The sequence below is a fragment of the Oncorhynchus keta genome, chromosome 17 (assembly GCF_023373465.1).
Source record: "Oncorhynchus keta strain PuntledgeMale-10-30-2019 chromosome 17, Oket_V2, whole genome shotgun sequence".
In the NCBI taxonomy this organism is placed as follows: domain Eukaryota; kingdom Metazoa; phylum Chordata; class Actinopteri; order Salmoniformes; family Salmonidae; genus Oncorhynchus; species Oncorhynchus keta.
Genome location: NC_068437.1, coordinates 45785287 through 45804430, shown reverse-complemented (window position 1 = coordinate 45804430; position 19144 = coordinate 45785287). Strand labels below are relative to the sequence as shown.

Sequence of the window (19144 nt, the reverse complement as noted above, 5' to 3'; positions counted from 1 at the left end):
AACTTCCTACACTGTTCAATCTGAATAGGTCATATACTGTATGTGTAGGTATTTGTACAATTAAATGTTAAATGGACAATATGGGGTCTTTTTAAAAATATATATCACTTTCATGATAAATATATTAGTGACATTTTGATTTTGTATGTGACAATATAGCGATGAAGTGCACATAATTAAGATTTTTTTATAACTGCAATTTCAATTAATATTTAGGATGTGTTTGCTTACGGTAAGTCAACATTTTCCAGTTGTAAAGTTGTATTGACAAAAAGACAACGGTCTCTGACTGCTGTTCGTTTTGTATAAGACCGTAATCTCTAGTGGACAGACAAATAGCTGGGACATTTTGGTTCTGTGTTGCCGGGATCAATAAAACCACAATAAGCCAAACTCAACCTGGCACACACCATCAAAGAAATTAGGATATTTGTGCTTTTCAATCACTTTCTTTATTATTGTTTTTTTTGCAAAGGTACAAACAATACTAAAATTGCATCACCTGAAATGCGTCAGGTTTGAATGCACAGACAGTAGGAAATATAAATAGTCACAAAAATGTGTCCTTCAACACATAATACAGTAGCTGGGTTCTTAAGACCCAGACTCTAAACTTGAATATACATACACCACAGCTTTATTTCATTTATCAATTAGAACTATGCACTATATAAACAAATGCATGTTACAGTAAAAAATACATTTAAAGCATTAAAAACCTTTAATGGACAGTCATTTCAAAGTCAAACTGAAAAAGGGCTTTTGACCCCCCAAAAAATAAGGAAGCAGTAGTATCCCATTAGCATTATAAAAAAATACTTGACAGATCGCCGCGACAGATTGACATTTTGATGTTGATCATCAGCATTAAAAGTCAATCACTTAATAGATATTGTTAAGTGGTGCTGAAACTTCTGCAAGTGATAGACTTTTTAGTTGATTAAAAAGTTCCGGATGGAATTTCAGGTCTTGACAAAACTATATAGGAATGGTGCTCAATATTATGACCGCATTGTTAATTGTCATCTTCATTAAAATTGTTGATTAGCCTGAGTGAGTGTATAAGAGAGCCAGCTCCCTGTGTTCTGTGATGAGGTTGAATCTGAATAATGATACTTATATCTTTAAATGGATCCTGGTAATTAATCTAGATTCACGTCTACAATAGGAGAGATTAGTTTATGCTATGAACCATTGAATAGAATATTAGAATTGGCTCACAATTTTTTATAACACACAAAAAAACAAAACAAAAAAAATCTTAAGATGTTTCACTCTTCTGCCAATAGTAATAGGAACCCTAAAGTACCATTATACCAGCCAAACCTGGGTCAAATACTTGCAAGTAATTAAGGTGGGCTTGATTTAGCTTGGGGTTTGCATTTATAAATGGTACTATTCCATGGGTTCTGTTGTACCAGGCAATCTAAATCGAGCTCATATTTCATATTTGAAAGTATTGGATCCAGGTCTGGAACTAGTATGTATACACGTTGTGTTTTAATAGCAGGCATCACAGTACTTCCTGGTACATTTATCTGACCACTATCAAAACAATAAGATTCTATACAACATTCATCTTATTGTTTGGTAAATTAAAAAGGTAGACTCAGAGAAATGATCTTGCCACGAGCAGCAGATATTGAGATGAGCAAGATGCAGTCATACAGTATCTGCGCATGTGCATGGATTCGCTTCACGCTGTTCAAAGCATGGTAGCCGAGGGACCAAAACAGTGGAGAAGTTGAGCCTCACACGTCAACGCTCTTAGTTGTTGAGGAAATTGACCCACTGCGGTTCGCTTTCTGCATCTATGTCATATCGCTGAGTCTACCTTTAAAACATGTTACAATATGAGTTGTTTTTCCCCCCCAAACTCAGTACTTGCCCAGAACATAATATGCAAACATTATCTTTCATTTTGAAAAGGTTCCTTCTTCTTCAATATGTTGGGGAAAACATACATAACACAGATCAGTGTTTGTAGGCTTTGACCTGGTGCCTCATTTATCAAAGGTATGTGCGCACAGAAAAATTACTACACCTTGTGTGGGCCAGTTTTCCCGCAAAGGTTGGTATTTATCCATTTTGAATTTGAAGTGCATCTCCACATAAATCTCAGACCATGCGTAGGTACAACTTCTAATGGTCGATCAACTGTATTGCAAGCAAAGATTGTTATTTTGGGGGAAATTGAGGTGTTTGATGCACAGGAATTATAATAATGGCTACCATTTATTCATTGCTCATTCAATAGCCAACCATGCTCAAAAGCAAATAGGCTGGTAACCTATGACAGTATGGGTAGTCTACAGTATTGCTGTGCGATAGGAGTGTGATGTCATAGCCTATTTAATCTCAGAAACACAATGTATTGATAAACAACATATTGAACAACAATTCATGTGGGCTGTAGGCAACATTTACTTTTAAATTGTTCAATAGACAATCAATCTTGCAGAATGCACGACCAGTGTTTGGTACTCGCAATAGGCAGAATGCATTTTTATTTTCAAAAGACTGCAAAAGATTAAAACATTCTGCCCACACCTCTACAAAAATGTAATCAAATTTGCTATTCAGCTTTCTTTTAGAAAAGGACATGGCCCAGTTCCAACATTTCCAAATCATACAGCTATAATGAGGGCATTTTGTTAAAAATATATCATGTAATTTCGTTCTGATTTATCACTGAAAACATGCGTATGTGTTGCATGGGACAATTTGTAGGATTTATCAATCTCCAAGTATGCCAGAAATCCTACAATCTCCAGGTATGCCAGAATTTAGTAAGAAATGTACGCACAGTTGATAAATAAGGCCCCTGGAGAGCACAGATCCTGACCACGGTGACCAAACAATCCTGTTGGTCCAAGTCTAAATATGATGTGATGTAACATCCTTAGTAGCAAATCATTAGGCTTAAATAGCAAGGACCCCAACATAAATATTACTACTGTAGGTTGTTTGAGAGCGTTGCAACAAATTGGGACAGAGACTCAAGGCATCTCGAGGTACATAGGAGTCATGGTTTTAAAAACATGCTGTTGTGTGCCCACCTGCCAGCTTCTAGGCTCTCAGCGTTGTAAAGCACACAGCTAGTGAATGAGACTAGACGTGATGTAAAAACAAGGATGTGGCCAAGTGAAAGAGTAGCCAGTGTACCTGTCCTAAGGGGCAGTATGATCTGGGAGCAACGTTAGGGTGGTGTGGGGTTGCTTAGCTTCAGATGCAAGGGGTGATATATGATAGTGTGGTATGGGAATGAGGGTGTGTGTAGAGATGGGGGGGGCTATTTGATAATGCAGAATGGGAATGAAGACATGTGTAGAGATGGGGGCAAAGGGGAAACTTTACTTATCACAAATGTGTTACGGGCATAGTACAAAGCCCTGTGTTACCCCTACGTTAGGAGAGCCTTATCGAGTAGTAAGGATTTGCATCAGGTCGAGTACAGAATCATTGTGGACGCCCTACTTCAGGAGAGTTGTGTAGAACAGTAAAGATTTTTATTGGGTCGACTAGAGAACCCTTATGGATTTGTAACGGGCCGGCTGAGTACTAAACCCTGTAGGACGTCATACTTCAGGAGAGCTGTGAAGAACCGTAAGGATTTGTAATGGGCTGAGTACTGAACCTTGTGGTACCCCCACTACTTCAGGAGAGCTGTGTAGAACAGTAAGAATGTGTAATTAACTGAGTACTGAACCCTGAGGGACTTCACTACTTCAGGAGAGCTTTATAAAGCAATAAGGACCTGGATGTGGCCCTCTCCTGCTCCAGGCAGAAGATAAAGTCCCTGAGGTTGACTCGCGTGATCCGCTGACGGAGCTGTTGGCGGGAGGAGGCAGCTGTGGAAGAGCCATCCCCTGAACCCGAAGCAACCTGAGGACAAAGGGACGACATTAAAAAAGTTACATCTACTAGTAAGTGATTTAGGGTTGTTTTAATTGACTTAAAATATCTGTGTTGGCAATGTGTATCAAAACAAGTAGGCTCAAGCAATAGTAATGCAGGCACGGAACAAGCAATGCAGTTTTACTAACTAGAGAAATTTAAATTCAGCCCAGGCTTGTGTATGCATCACCACAGTTTCATACAAGGTGTGGACACAGCCTGAGGGAAACGGTCACACCCTTAGCCAACGGCTCCAAATCGCCGAAAAAGCTTTCTCAAGATTCTACACCACCGAAAAACAACACTTCAAAACAGCCAGTATCAAATAGGGTGGCTTGAATTGATGCATTGTTTTGCATACTCCTGAAATGTCCTAAAGCTTGTTTGAATGGGTGAGGAAATTGTACATGTCTTAGTGAACTCAGTGCCTAACCCAATAACCCTGTGGTGGTGTATGCTGAAATAAAGGCTTAGGACTATTTGGAATTAGGTTTGCAAAGGGTCGGAAACTTCCCAGGAAATTTTACATGGGAAGTTAAGGCTGGAAATTTGGGGAATTTTCCTTCAATTCATCAAAAACGTTAGCTTATAACAGTGAATCTTTTTTTGTGGGATACACAAGGCAATTCTAGGTTTTGTGGCATATTTTAGTTAAACTATCCCTGATTTAATGAAATTGCAACCCTTTTTCATAAAATAATAATGGGCAAATACTGTATAATCCAGGTGTGCAAAGCTCTTAGAGACTTATCCAAAAGACACTCAGCTGTAATCGGTGCCAAAGGTGCTTCTACAAAGTATTGACTCAGGGAATACTCATGTAAATTAGATATTTTTTGTAATTACATTTTCAATGCATTTGCAAACATTTCTAAAAACATTTTTATCGTGTGTAAAATCTATTTCATCCACTTACAATTCAGGCTGTAACATAACAAAATGTGGAATAAGTCAAGGGCTATGAATACTCTCTGAAGGCACTGTATGTAATGGTTGTTTTGTGAGCCAATGGTGGTTCCGATTATATAAATTGAGTGTATATTCTACTTCTCTGTGCTGAGAGCCTGAGGGGAGAGCTGACACTAGAGGATAGGAATGAGGCTCCAGGTCCATACAGGAACACAATCAGAGCATTATACAGCTTAACAGCCTGCAGGCGTGGTTACCTCCTGCACACACCCTGTGCCCAAGGGTGTGTACTCCATACTGGCACAATGAACGCCCCCAACGTTACACACTCCCTCCAACGAGACACTACAATCACCCACTCCAATCAACCATGATGGATAGCACGAGATCCCTGCTCTTCTGACTAAAATCGGTCAAAGATCCTCTTGTGATATAACTGTGACTGATTCCCTTTCACACGGGAAGTTGGAGCACATTGAAGTGAATAGGAAATTCAGCAAGTCTTGGAGGGCAGTGGAAGTTGATAAACTATTGATAAAACCAATGCGGTTTGGCTCTTCGCTTTCATCAGGGTTTTTTGAAAAACATGACAAATAATTGTTCATCTTGTTGTCTTCTCGTCGCTGAGCTGCCTTCTTTGTAACTACTCTGCCCTGAGGTTGGAGCCCCATGCAGCCCCAGCAGGCCCCTTAGCTCCCATCTGCAGGCGTGATCAGGGTTGAGATATAGACACATCAGCCTGGCACGAGCCCTTCAGGCCGTTTGGGTATGTATGAGGAACGGCTAATAAAGGAGTCAGGCAACCTTTCTGCATTTCGAACTCATTAGCTACAGTAGAAAAATAAACAGCCCATAAGGGACTACCTTGTTGACTTGCTAACTTATCAACTAACGGACTGACTGACTGTAGTCCAACATACCCATATTACAAACTAGCTAGCAACAAAAGCAGCTCACTGATTTGAAAGACTAGCCAACTTCCTGACTAGCTCACCGACTGGCTAACCTATCAACTGGTTGACTGACTAGCTTGCTAGACGTTCATTTGGCTTGGTAATTCCCCATTCTTTTCACGCTGAGGCATCTGTCAAAGTTCATGATTACACCCTCCCCTTCCCTACAATGTTCCCTCCCTCTCCTAATCGTGGCTCTCGCCCCGCACAGAGTCCCCTTTGTCTGGGATCGCTGTGGGGATACCTCTGGGCTGGATGTGGGTGGGGGTGGAAGGTGGCGTGACTGAGGCACCCATACTGCAGCCGCCCCGGGCTGTGTTCCCCCTCAGGCTTATTTCTGCAGAGCTGAAATCTATGGCTCCCCTGAGGGGGTGAGAGGAGGGGGGGCTTGGAGGGGGTAGAGCAGTGCAGACACCCACAACAAGCCTAGAGGCCCACACTGACCCCCTTCACTCAACTCTGGTCACATTCACACTGCTGGATAGAAGGGGGGTGTATTGATGACAGAGTAGAGTGAACGAAGCTATCCCTACTTAAAGATGTTTTCTTAACATGTGATAGAAAGTCAGGTGGTGAAAGTCATTGGGGAATGAGGATATCTGTCAACTTTGAATATCCTATTTGTGTGTTCCTTTTCTTACTGCCACATTTTAGCACCCTTACCTCTGTGCCCGATGTGGAGCCCCCTGGCGAGTCCATCTTGCGTTTCTTGCGGGGCCCGATGGCAGCCAGGGCAGTGAGGTTGGCTTCACGCTGCCGGATCTGGGCCTGCTCCGCCTGCTGCATCTGAAAGGGGAAAGGGAGAGAGAGCCACAGACATGTTTACTCTCCTGGCTGATTTATACCCTGAACAGGATCTATCATTGGCAGCATAAAAGCTGGAATGGAGAAAGTTACAGCGCCAAGAAGGTGCCGTATAATGAGCCATGAAAAGACTGACAGTTCAATAATCTAATAGGCCTACATACAGAGCTGCATTTATCAGACTATTATTATCTGTTCAATAGGGGGGGACAAGAGGAGGAGGAAAGAAGTGTTGAGGAGACTAACCAATAGGAGACTAACCAATAGGAGACTAACCAATAGGAGACATAATTCAAGGCAACGATGATGTCCTCATTAAGACACTGTAATGCTAATTGAAAGAGGTGCTGCACATGGTACGCACACACACACACACCCTGGTGACGAAGTACAGTGAGGCACAGGCTAGCGTGTGTGTGAAAGGAGCACTGTATCTTCAGGCATTATGAGGTCACAAGGCAGAGAGTGGGGCTCTGTCGGTCTCGCCAAGGTTGCTTCAGGTCAGGTCCTTGCCTGCCTGTCTGCCTGCTTGATGAAGTGGTAAAGGCACTTCATCACACTTTCTGAAACTAGTCTATCACACAGGCCAGAGGCCTGGAGGGCCCACGGACTGATGGTTCTTTCTACCTGTTAGTAGTAATGGTTTATTAATGTCACAGATTTTTTTTTTGTTCACCTTTATTTAACCAGGTAGGCTAGTTGAGAACAAGTTCTCATTTACAACTGTGACCTGGCCAAGATAAAGCAAAGCAGTGCGACACAAACAACAACACAGAGTTTACACATGGAATAAACAAGCATACAGTCAATACGATTGATTGGACAGAGAGTCCATTCACCTGATGTCCAAAGTCTGAATTAGTCCCCAATTAGAAAGAGATAATAAAAACCAGAGGCGTTTTGGTTTTTGGCCCACTAGGCGTTAAACCAGGGGTGGCCAACCCTCCTCCTGGGGAGCGACTGGGCTTGTACATCTTTGTTCCAAGCCCAGCACAAACACAAATGATTCAGCAAAACAAAATATTGATTAGGCAACTTTTACAATGCACTTTTACAATGCACTATAATTTAATTTATTTTACTAGGAAAATCAGTTAAGAACCAATTCTTATTTTCAATGACGGCCTAGGAACAGTGGGTTAACTGCCTGTTCAGGGGCAGAATGGCAGATTTTGTACATTGTCAGCTCGGGGATTTGAACTTGCAACCTTTCGGTTACTAGTCCAATGCTCTAACCACTAGGCTACCCTGTTCAGAATGATTGAACATGTCCTGACCTGGGCTCCCCTGTCCAGATCTTTATGGATAATGCTCTCTGACCTCAGTACCCACTCTGGCTGGTAGTGGCGAGGCACTGTCCAGACAGACAGTGTAGCCCAAGGCAGAGCTATAATACGGGGAGAGCTAGCTTCAAATAGTGGCATGGTTGGGAAGGTAGCAGGACTATATGGACTATATGGAGAATGTGTGTCTTTTGGTGGGAAGTTCTTGCATACCAGTCTGTAGCTGATAATGGACTGCATCGGTTTTTTATATTGTACATGGACATTAATAACATGTCAATAGCTTTAAAAAGAATTGAAGCAATTACCTCCTTAGCTTTCGCCTTCAACCGAGCTTGTTCTGGGTCCTCCTGTCTAGCGCGACTCTATAGAGTAGAGAGAGAGACCGGTTAGAGAGACAAAAAAGGTGCATACTCGGTTACGAGAGAGAGATATCGGGGCAATAGCTTAAGACAATGCTATAGTCTGAAACCAGTGCTTATTATAGTATTTACAGTGTATTTTGGAAAGTATTCATAGCCCTGGACTTTTTCCACATTTTATTTGTTACAGTTATGTTTTTCTGAAATTGATAAAATTATTTTTTCCCAAAAAAAATCTACACACACAACCCCATAATGACAAAGCAATTTTTTAAATTTTATTTATTTTAAAAAAATGTATTAAAAATGAAACATTGAAATTGACATAAGTATTCAGACCCTTTATTCAGAACTTTGTTGAAGCACCTTTTGGCAGTGATTACAGCCTTGAGTCTTCTTGGGTATGACGCTACAAGCTTTGCACACCTGTATTTGGGGAGTTTCTCCCATTCTTCTCTGCAGATTCTCTCAAGCTCTGTCAGGTTGGATGGGGAGTGTCGCTGCACAGCTATTTTCAGGTCTCTCAAGAGAAGTTCGATTGTGTTCAAGTTCGGGCTCTGGCCTGGCCACTCAAGGACATTCAGAGACATGTCTCAAAGCCACTCCTGCGTTGTCTTAGCTGTGTGCTTAGGGTCATTGTCTTGTTGGCAGGCGAACCTTCGTTTCAGTCTGAAGTCCTCAGTGCTCTGGAGCAAGTTTTTATCAAGGATCTCTGTATTTTGCTCTGCTCATCTTTTCCTTGATCCTGACTAGTCTCCCATTCCCTGCCACTGAAATACATCCCCACGGCATGATGCTGCCACCACTATGCTTCGCCGTAGGGATGGTGCCAGGTTTCCTCCAGACTTGACGCTTGGCATTCAGGCCAAAGAGTTTAATCTTGGTTTCGTCAGACCAGAGAATCTTGTTTCTCATGGTCTGAGAGTCTTTAGGTGCCTTTTACTGCAGGCTGTCATGTGCCTTTTGCTGAGGAGGGGCTTCCGTCTGGCCACTCTACCATAAAGGTCTGATTGGTGGAGTGCTGCAGAGATGGTTGTCCTTCTGAAAGGTTCTCCCATCTCCAGAGGAACTCTGGAGCTCTGTCAGAGTGACCATCTGGTTCTTGGTCACCTCCCTGATCCTATCCCTTCTCCTCCGATTGATCAGTTTGGCCGGGCAGCCAGCTCTAGGAAGAGTCTTGGTGGTTCCAAACTTCTTCCATTTAAGAATGATGGAGGCCACGGTTCTTGGAGACCTTCAATACTGCAGAAATGTTTTGTGCCTCGACACAATCCTGTCTCGGAGCACTACGGACAATTGCTTCTACCCGATGGCCTGGTTTTTCCATATATAGACAGGTGTGTTCTCTTCCAAATCATATCCAATCAATTTAATTTACCGCAGGTGGACTCCAATCAAGTTGTAGAAACATCTTAAGGATGATCAATGGAAACAGGATGCACCGGAGCTCAAATAATATGTAAATAACGTATTTAGGTACCGGTATTTACATTCACAAAACTGTCTAAAAACCTGTTTTCACTTTGTCATTATGGGGTGTTGTGTGTAAATTCATGAGGATTAAATATATATATATTTTTTATAGATTTTAGAAAATGGCTGTAACGTAACAAAATTTGAAAAAAAGTGAAGAGGTCTGAATACCTTCCGAATATAATGTGTTTAAAAGGCATAGTACATCCAAATGACAAAATGGTTTCCTTACACTGTAAGCAGTCTATGGATAAGGCATGAGACAAATTCATGCGTTGGTTTAGTTTCCAGGGCACCGTTTCCACATGCTAACGTTTTAGCATGTGTCACAAATCCCATTCAAGTCATGGGACCAATATAATTTCTTGCGCATCATGTCCAGAATCATATATAAGTGACTTTGTTGAGCTTCAAAATGGATTTTAGATACTTCGGGATGATTTGGACATGCTTGAAAATTGCTCATAATATTGGTCCCGTGACTTGAATGGGATTTGTGCCACAAATGCTAAAATGTTATCATGTGGAAACAGTTCCAGGGAAAAATAAAGTTTCCCTGTGGAAACTAAACCAAAGCATTGATTGCTGTCATACCGTGTGCATAGACTGATTACAGTGTAAGGAAACCAATATGTAATATTGTAATTTGGGTGAACTATCCCTTTAACCACAAGATACATCCAGCCTGAATGAACAACAACTCATAATAGTAACTATAATATAACCATAAAGATCCTATTCAATTACTAAATGTCATAAACCCTCAAAGTTCCAGAATCATAATATCAGCCATTTGTCAGGGAGACATCCAAACCAGCCTAATTGGAATGATCAGCAGCAGAGGTGTAGATAATGCATGTCCTGTTTTTACTTATGGAGGAAAATAAGTCAGGCATGTGATATATCAGAAAGTGTAATAGAATTATTTACAACATAAAACATTGTCAAAATATACAGTTCATGCAGGTTTTATACCAATTTTCTATATAAATATCCTCTAAAATATATGCAAACAGTCCATCAATGTCTACATTTTTTTGTTTTCTTGGGAAGCTGCGATTGTTATTATCAGTACTTGTTGCATTTACAACTTGTTTAAGTCTTATCATTAACTGATTTCAGCCAGTGTATGGCTGTGGCTGTCATATGGAACGTTGGCATATTGGCAGTTAAAGTGAAAAATTATTGGAATCATTCCACTAAAACTGTCTGGCTACACTCTTATAAAAAAGGGTTATTCGGCTGTTCCCATAGCAGAATCCTTTGTGGTTCCAGTCAGCATCCTTTTGTGTTCCATGTAGAATCCTATGTAGAAAGGGTTCTACCTGGAACCCAAAAGGGTTCTTCAAAATGTTATCCTATGGGGACAGCCTTTAAGGTTCTAGATAGCAATATTTTTCTTAAGAGTAATTAGCTAACAAACATACTGTGCAGATAATCTTCAGATTTGAGTGTGAGTACACCCCAGTGAAGGTGGGCTCTATTCAAACTCCACGAATTACCTCTGTTTTCAGGTGTCACATCCTTCCCAAGATCAAGTGTACACACACAATTGTGTTGCTCAACTCAAAATAGTGCAGCTATTAACGGGCACTTCGAGTTCAACTTGTGATTTGGGGTAATGCAGTAAAGTGGTAATGACCTAGAGCCAGTGAGCATGTAGTCAGGTGGTGGTCTGTCTCTACTGAACGCTACTCTGTTCTGTAGGTACCTTGGCAGCCTTAAGTAGGACCTCTCTCTCCTGTTCGTCCTTCCTCTGTTTCTCCATCCTTTCCAGCTGCTCAAAAAAGCGGAGCTGGGCCCTGACGTCTGTCGATGGCTCATACCATTCCTCATCCTGCAGAGAGAAGGAAGGGACAGGAGAGAGGGGAGAGTGAAAGCGAGAGGGGAGAGAAAGCGAGAGGGGAGAGAGTGAGAGTGAAAGAGAGGGGAGAGAGGGAGAGTGAAAGAGAGGGGAGAGTGAAAGAGAGGGGAGAGAAGGAGAGTGAAAGAGTGGGGAGAGAGGGAGAGTGAAAGAGTGGGGAGAGAGGGAGAGTGAAAGAGAGGGGAGAGAGGGAGAGTGAAAGAGAGGGGAGAGAGGGAGAGTGAAAGAGAGGGAGAGTGAAAGAGAGGGGAGAGGGGAGGGTGAGAGAGAGGGAGGGAAAGAGAGGGAGAGAGAGGGGAGAGAGGGAGAGTGAAAGAGAGGGGAGAGAGGGAGAGTGAAAGAGAGGGGAGAGAGGGAGAGTGAAAGAGAGGGAGAGTGAAAGAGAGGGGAGAGAGGGAGAGTGAAAGAGAGGGGAGAGAGGGAGAGTGAAAGAGAGGGGAGAGAGGGAGAGTGAAAGAGAGGGGAGAGAGGGAGAGTGAAAGAGGGGAGAGAGGGAGAGTGAAAGAGGGGAGAGAGGGAGAGTGAAAGAGGGGAGAGAGGGAGAGTGAAAGAGGGGAGAGAGGGAGAGTGAAAGAGAGGGAGAGTGAAAGAGGGGAGAGGGAGAGAGAGGGAGAGTGAAAGAGGGGAGAGAGGGAGAGTGAAAGAGGGGAGAGAGGGAGAGTGAAAGAGAGGGAGAGTGAAAGAGGGGAGAGGGAGAGTGGGGGAGAGAGGGAGAGTGAAAGAGAGGGAGAGTGAAAGAGGGGAGAGGGAGAGTGAAAGAGGGGAGAGGGAGAGTGAAAGAGGGGAGAGGGAAAGAGAGGGGAGAGGGAGAGTGAAAGACAGAAGGGACAGGAACGATGGTGTTTATGTAGTTTGTGTACTGCTCATGTTGTTGTTCATACGTTATGTGTGTTATTCATATTCACGGTTTATGTACTTCTGTTCATGACAACCCCTACTCTCCCTGCGCTTACCTTGCCCCCGTCGGTGCGGTGCTGGGCGATAGTGGACACTTTCTCCAGCATGGATCTCAGCCTGGCCTGGGTAGCATGGGAGATGTAGTTCACCGTCTCAGCTGGGACCTCGGTCACCCCAAATCTCTTGGCTGAGAGAAAAGACATCAGCTGGGGTTAAAGGCACACTATATTGGGACAGCCAATCAGTGCCATTATCTGGGGTGGGATGGCAAGGTGTGGCCAGTCATTTATTGATGATCGACAGACATCAGGGCCGAGCTCCACTACTTTCAGCAGCTTGTGTCTTACACCAGTCATTTCCTTTCAAATCCATGAAGGTAAGTGAACAAGTGCCTCTCATCTGGTATGACCTACCAGCCTCCATGATGCGTCTGTGCAGCAGGCCTGGCGGGAGGAAGGCCTCGTCCTTACAGGAGCGGATCTTGGTGCCCACCAGCTCAGAGTTGGTGGCCATGATGCGGGCGTTTTCCTCGTTCAGGTTTACCCCCGCCATGGACGCCACGTCATTGATGTCATCGTCATCTCTAAAGACATACAGTACACACAGATCAGGGTGTGATCATAGAATTGGCCAGATAACATTGATAATATCTTGGTTCATTACACCATGTAGATTTCAAGTCAATTTCTCAGAGGATATGAAGTTATTTACACCGATCAGGGACGGGAGTTTATTTAGCTTTATTATGTTTCTACTCTACCGTTGGGTCAAAATCTGTGAAATACTGCCATCCTGTGGTTGATCGGTTTACATACACCATGATGGAAAAGTTTTAAAGTATCTTCGGGGGATTTCACGCCCCAAATGAGTTTGGAGTGGTTTTGTCTAACTGTGGTGTGTTAACCCCCTTAGTTTGGTTAGTTGGGAGCATTCAACAACACACAGTGGTTCTCTAAAAAAGGATGGTCTCAGTCCGATTCAATTCATACTGTGGTGCGGTACGCTGCAGTTGAGAACAGTCTGGGCCAAACACAGGAAAATAACCAGTCATGCACTATTATTGTTGTGTGACTGAGAACATTTGGTAAATACATGCAGCATCATAACTTGATATCTCTGAAACATTCTGTGAGTAGCAGCGCATTTATAATCGCATCCGATTCAGATTAGAGACAGGGTCTATACCGGGCATATAGTCTATTCCCGTTGCAGTTAGAGCAGCTATTGCGCTGTTTCCTCACGCATGTTGTTGGAAGTCCAAAGCGAAAGAATTATGAACATTGGGACACACAAGTGATGCTTCATGAAAATCATAAATAGATTTTTGTTTGTTTGACATTTGGCGATGTAAAACCAACCTGACCAAATGAAAAAATACAATGCAACAAATAATTGAACTCTGATTTGAACTATAACTCAAAACTGTGTGTGTAAACATCGTTAGCCCAACAATGCCAAGATCCTTGAATAGGTTTAGCCTATAGTTTCTCTGCCAACCAGGATATTACATTGACATGTTAGTCATTTAGCAGACGCTCCTATCCAGAACAAGTTACAGGAGCACATATGGTTAAGTGCCTTGCTCAAGGGCACATCGACAGATTGTTAATCTAGTCTGCTTAGGGATTTGAACCAGGGACCTTTCGGTTACTGGCTCTTAATTGCTAGGCTACCTGCCACCCTATTACGTACCTGAACGTCCCACCTCCAGGCTCATTCAGCTTCTTCTGATTGGCAGAGGCCTGGGCACCAATGCCCACAGGACTTCTGCCCGGGATAATAGAGGGTCCTCTTGTAACTACGCCTGACAAATTAACAAGACATATCATTACAAGCTGTTCAATAGCATGGTGAGTAAATAGGCCTCTGTGCAGTGCTCTTAACCAGGGGTTAACTCCGGTCCTGGGGCATCCCCTGCTGGTACATTTTGTTAGAGCCCAACCCTATCACACCTGAGACACCTAGTAACAATGCAGGCCTTGAGAAGTTGAATCATGTGGGAAAAACGAGTTCCCACTGGGGAAAAACTCCTGCCATTCACCAATAACAAAAACATAAATGGAGAGCACTGGGATGTCAAATTGAGCTTGTATGGACAGGATATGTCTGCATAATGGAAGAGAGAGGGTGCTATATGCAGTACTAGTACCTTGCGGTCGTATAGTCTGAGTGATGACCATGGGCATGCGGGTCTGGACCCCCTGGACCCCTGGTCTTCTCACACCCTGGAAGAGAGAAGGGGAAGAGAGGAGCTATAAGAACATGAAGACAGAAAATGGAACTCACAGTAGTTGAGCGAAGTGGCACATAACAGACAGAATACAACACAATGAATATAAAAGACAACATAGAATGGCTTCAAGTGTGTGTGTGTGTTTCTATGCCTATTATAGAGACATAACCTAGTACGGCCTTAAATCAATGATACTAGGCCCATCATAGAGAGAACCATTAGAAGCTGCAGAGCTTCTCTCCAGTGTCTAAGTCCCAGAGGGTCATACCAGGGCAGTGGTAGGTGACCTGACGATGCCTGTGGCGGGGCTGATGGTGGTGGGGAGCCGGGGCCTGATGGTGGAGGTGGAGGGCACGGCCAGGGCAGAAGCGGAGGTGGAGGCCAGAAGAGACTGCTGGTTGTTGAGAAGGGACAGCCGCAGGGCAGGGAGGCTTTTCTGTACAGAGGGAAACACATCCGGGTTACATGGATAATGTCGTCAACAATTGACTGTCTATATTTTGTATAATTCTGCAACAGGTCTGCTATGAAATTTAGTGTAACACTTTACATTAAGTTTCTCTTATACCTGTGCAGTAACACTAATTATACTAGTAACCTTGTCGTAATAACTTGTTCCATAGTATTTAGTAATTGCATTTCAATTGCATAGCAATAAGCTAAAAAAAAGGGCAGGAATGCTGGGGGCTGAGGGTTACAAACAAACCTTGAGGAAGGGGATGAGGTACGGCTGTGGAGAGGATTTCAGCTCAGCCTGCAGACTCGCGGTGAATTCCTCAGGCTCGATTTTAGCATCCTAATCAAAGACAGGAGACCGTTAAAAAATCATTTTATAATGAAATGTCATGGACCTTTTCACTTTGCTGACAATAGAACTACAAAAGAAAACACAAAAACACTTTTTAATAACTTTAATTTATAAACATCCATAAGTCATTCATAAGGCATGTGTTAATGATACAAGGACTAGGTCATCTAGTCATTAGAATTTCCAACTATAGTTGTCCTCTATAGGAGTCTTGACTCACCAGTAGATCCTGCACCAGGGTCTTGACGTTCTTAGATGTGTCAGGGGAGGGGGAGTTGTGGGACGCCAGTTTGATCAGGGTGGACAGGAAGTTCTTGCACTTCTTCACATTCTCCTGCATTTCCTGTAAGAGAGGAAAATGGGTCATTTGGTATGATTACTTTCCATTCAAATGTACTTCTCATGTCACCACCACCTCTGGTATTATAACATTTTATTAAATCAAACTTTATTTTTAAGAAGATTTAAAATCACAACACACTTCACAGTAAACAAAAAAGGTGGTAAACCCTGCGATGTTCAGGTCTAGCAAAGTGTCAGAAGCAAAGTACCCCTGTTGACAAAAAAAAGTAACACAATTGACAAACCTGGGAGACTGTTGCAATAGGGCTTCCAGAGGCACTGGCTGCTGCAGTGTTCAGGGTGATAGTGGGCCGTACAGCACCAGGCTTGACCAAGGCCTGGCCCCCTGTGATCACAGACTGGGCCTTCTGAGGGGTGGTCATTTTCACTGACACAGACGCACCCGCAGGTGCCACGGTTATGGCCTTCTGGAGAGAATGACAACAGGCATAAATGACTACAACTTTATACAGTAGTGGAAACAACACAACTGTTAAGACAACACAGCTCAGTTGAGAGACTAAACAACCACTATTACAACATGACATAAATGAAACAACTAAAATAACAACCAAATAAAAACAGGGCTGAAAAATGTCAAATATATTTCAAACAAATAAATTAACAATTAGGTGTGTGTTCTCTAATTTAATTAGGTGTGTGTTCTCTAATTTAATTAGGTGTGTGTTCTCTAATTTAATTAGGTGTGTGTTCTCTAATTTAATTAGGTGTGTTCTCTAATTTAATTAGGTGTGTTCTCTAATTTAATTAGATGTGTGTTCTCTAATTTAATTAGGTGTGTGTTCTCTAATTTAATTAGGTGTGTGTTCTCTGACAGAAGGCGTTGATTGGAGACATGAAGTGCACACCTGTATAGCAGGGCTAGAGGGAGAGGGGGACTGGGCCATTCTTGCCTGGAAAGGGGACGCCAGACGGACAGCCTGGGGCGTACCAGGGGCCTGCAGAGAACAGGGGGAGCATAGGGTCAGAGGGACATTGGATGAAAAAAAACAGTCATTACAGATTAGTACCGGGATACATTGTCAACTTGTTGTGACTTCCTAAAAGTGAAATCACACTGGCGCAACACTAGAGGGGAATAGGGTGAAGAGGAAGAAACAGTGGGACACCCCTACAACATCTGGGTAGACCTTCAGTTGAGACAGGGGGCAGCCTCTCACAAATGGGACTCTACAGCCGCAGCAGACGCTGCACCAAGATCCGACTACTAACCACAGGCACAATAATCTATGGTCTCATGACAAGCTCTTCTACAATCATGTACAACATAATCTCCCAGAATATTCCTGACCTGAGCAGCATCGATCTTATGCCAAACCCACAAACAAACAGCATGACTGTACTTGGTCCAATCAAGAGGATTGTGGATGTGGACACTACATGGCAGACACACACCATTCAGATAGACAAAGACGTTTAATATGATATAATCCATTCCAGCCCACTCCATACAACCTTAGCCTGATTCCCCCATACAGTACCTGGTTGGGAGTGCTAACTCTGATGTTGGCCCCAGCGGTGGGGATTCCAGGCTGGGGGGAGATGTTGGAGACAGCAGCCTGGCCTTGTTGGGTCTTAGCCTGGGCCTGGGCTAGAACCTGCTGAGTCACCATCACTAGCTGTCCCGTGTCCGTACGCACCAGCACCATACCTGAGGGAGAAACACAGTCAGGTCACACATCTTTCTCAATATGACATTTTAAATGGTCTACTTTTTTGTTGCTCTTTTGCGGGGGTTTTGGCCTAAGCAAAAGTGAATAGCACGCTATGCTATAGGCTACATACTATATGAATATGATAAATTGAATGACTAATGGGTCAAAACATTCCAGAGTGTCAGATCCTAGTTTCTAAAGGTTCTACAACATCAGTAGGGTTCCTTACCGGGTGGTATGGTAAATCCAGGGGGTAACTGAATGGTGGTCTTTTGTGGTGGTCTGACGGCCAGCTGTGGTGCAGCAGTCCTCGTGGTACTTGCTAACAGCCCAGGTCTCTGCTGCTGTATGGGGGTAGCCATCACAGGAGCACCGGGGGGCCTCACGATGGTCACTGTGGGCTGACCAACTCCATTAACAGTTGGTTTCACCCCAGCTGTGAGAGTGGGACTCGCCACACTCTGTGGCTGGCTTATTGGTGAGTTAACAACAACAGGAGGGGGAGACCCTCCGAGAATTATTGATTGGCCAGCAGAGACTGGCTGGTTGGGTGCCACCATTTTAGTGTGCATGAGAGTGTTGCTGTGGTTCATGACCTGAGAGGTGGTGGCCCCTAGGGAACCTGCACCCTGTGTGACCACTGCAGAAACCTTGGGGTCTATTACTCCATTCTGTGAGGCAATGGCCATGGGGCTGGGCTGTCTTTGCAATGCAATAGTGGGAGTAGTAGCCACTGCAGACTGTTGGGGTCCAGTAAAGTTTGGCAGAGAAGGAGGTTGTGAAGTCATGGACACAATGATATTGGAATTGCCCGCACTGACAGTACTTACAACAGTGCTGCTGCCTGACCCGACTTGGGAAGCTGCTGGCGAGTTGACCAACTTCAGAGCTCCAGTGTTACCGTTAAAACTCTGTAAACCAGGTGAAGCAGTCCTGATAGTTGTTGTTGTTGTTGTGATGTTTGGATTGGGAACAGTCGCCGCTGATGTGCCAGCAGGACCCAAAATAGTCCCTCTGTTGAAGCTAGTCGACTGAGCAGGCAAAGTTACCGATCCTGGTGGTGCGGTGGAAATGGTTTGAGATGCGGCTCCATATGTTTGTAGATTAGTACTAGCGTTTAAAACACCCCCAGTAGTGATGGAAGAAGTGGAAGCGCTGATAATCTTATTGGACATCCCCTGATTCGCGATGGGTTCCGCGTTTAACGCCGCTTTTGGGTGTCCTTGTTGTGGCGGCTCCAGAGACCCCGCTTGATCACGCAGTTTCCCTGAGAACTGGCTAACAGCGCCCGTAGATCCTTCTCGCTTGATATTAGAATATGTGGCGGGCGAAGTCTTTTGGCTGACAAGTTGCGATTCCAAAGAGCCCACTAAGTCGCTTACAGCTTTTTCGTCTACCTCATTGAAGAGCATGTCCTCCAGTGGGTCGGAGGCTCCCGCCATCTTTGATGATAGACCGTTGTGCAAATCGTAATTTAGAATGTACGCATGCGCGTGGGTTTCATATGTAGAAATAGAATTTCAAGAAAGGACCACCATACTACGTTTATGACGATTTGAGCTGCATATTGCACCTCAACGTTTTTCATTCCACATGACACCGTACAGTAGTGCTTCCAAACATGTATCATATAGATATAGAAG

At 43.6% G+C, this 19144-nt stretch overlaps 1 protein-coding gene across 2 annotated transcripts; it reads right to left on the bottom strand.

Annotated features, from left to right (window-relative positions):
- Nucleotides 1-786: 786 nt before the first annotated feature.
- On the bottom strand, nt 787-19066 carry LOC118395931 (transcription initiation factor TFIID subunit 4-like). Of its 2 annotated transcripts, none has more exons than XM_035790022.2 (15): nt 17731-19066; nt 17328-17497; nt 16695-16784; nt 16071-16253; nt 15704-15826; nt 15382-15471; nt 14944-15111; nt 14592-14667; nt 14135-14246; nt 12856-13025; nt 12499-12629; nt 11393-11518; nt 8155-8211; nt 6423-6545; nt 787-3885 (listed from the first exon to the last, which is right to left on the bottom strand). In XM_035790022.2, the coding sequence occupies exons 1-15, from the start codon at nt 18941-18943 to the stop codon at nt 3724-3726; spliced, it is 2994 nt and encodes a 997-aa protein (XP_035645915.1). In that variant the 5' UTR covers nt 18944-19066; the 3' UTR covers nt 787-3723. The 2 variants fall into 2 exon arrangements, with proteins under 2 accessions (XP_035645915.1, XP_035645916.1); XM_035790023.2 differs by having other exon boundaries at nt 16071-16250.
- Nucleotides 19067-19144: the final 78 nt, after the last annotated feature.

Bases quoted from the DNA above. Each gene is read 5' to 3' on its own strand.
- LOC118395931 (XM_035790022.2), bottom strand. From the start codon at position 18,943: ATGGCGGGAGCCTCCGACCCACTGGAGGACATGCTCTTCAATGAGGTA. The intron at 16,254-16,694 runs GTGTGCACTTCA...CATTCTCTCCAG, and splicing joins CCTCTAGCCCTGCTATACAG to AAGGCCATAACCGTGGCACC. The intron at 12,630-12,855 runs GTAGGTCATACC...CTTTTCTCTCAG, and splicing joins CAGACGCATCATGGAGGCTG to CCAAGAGATTTGGGGTGACC.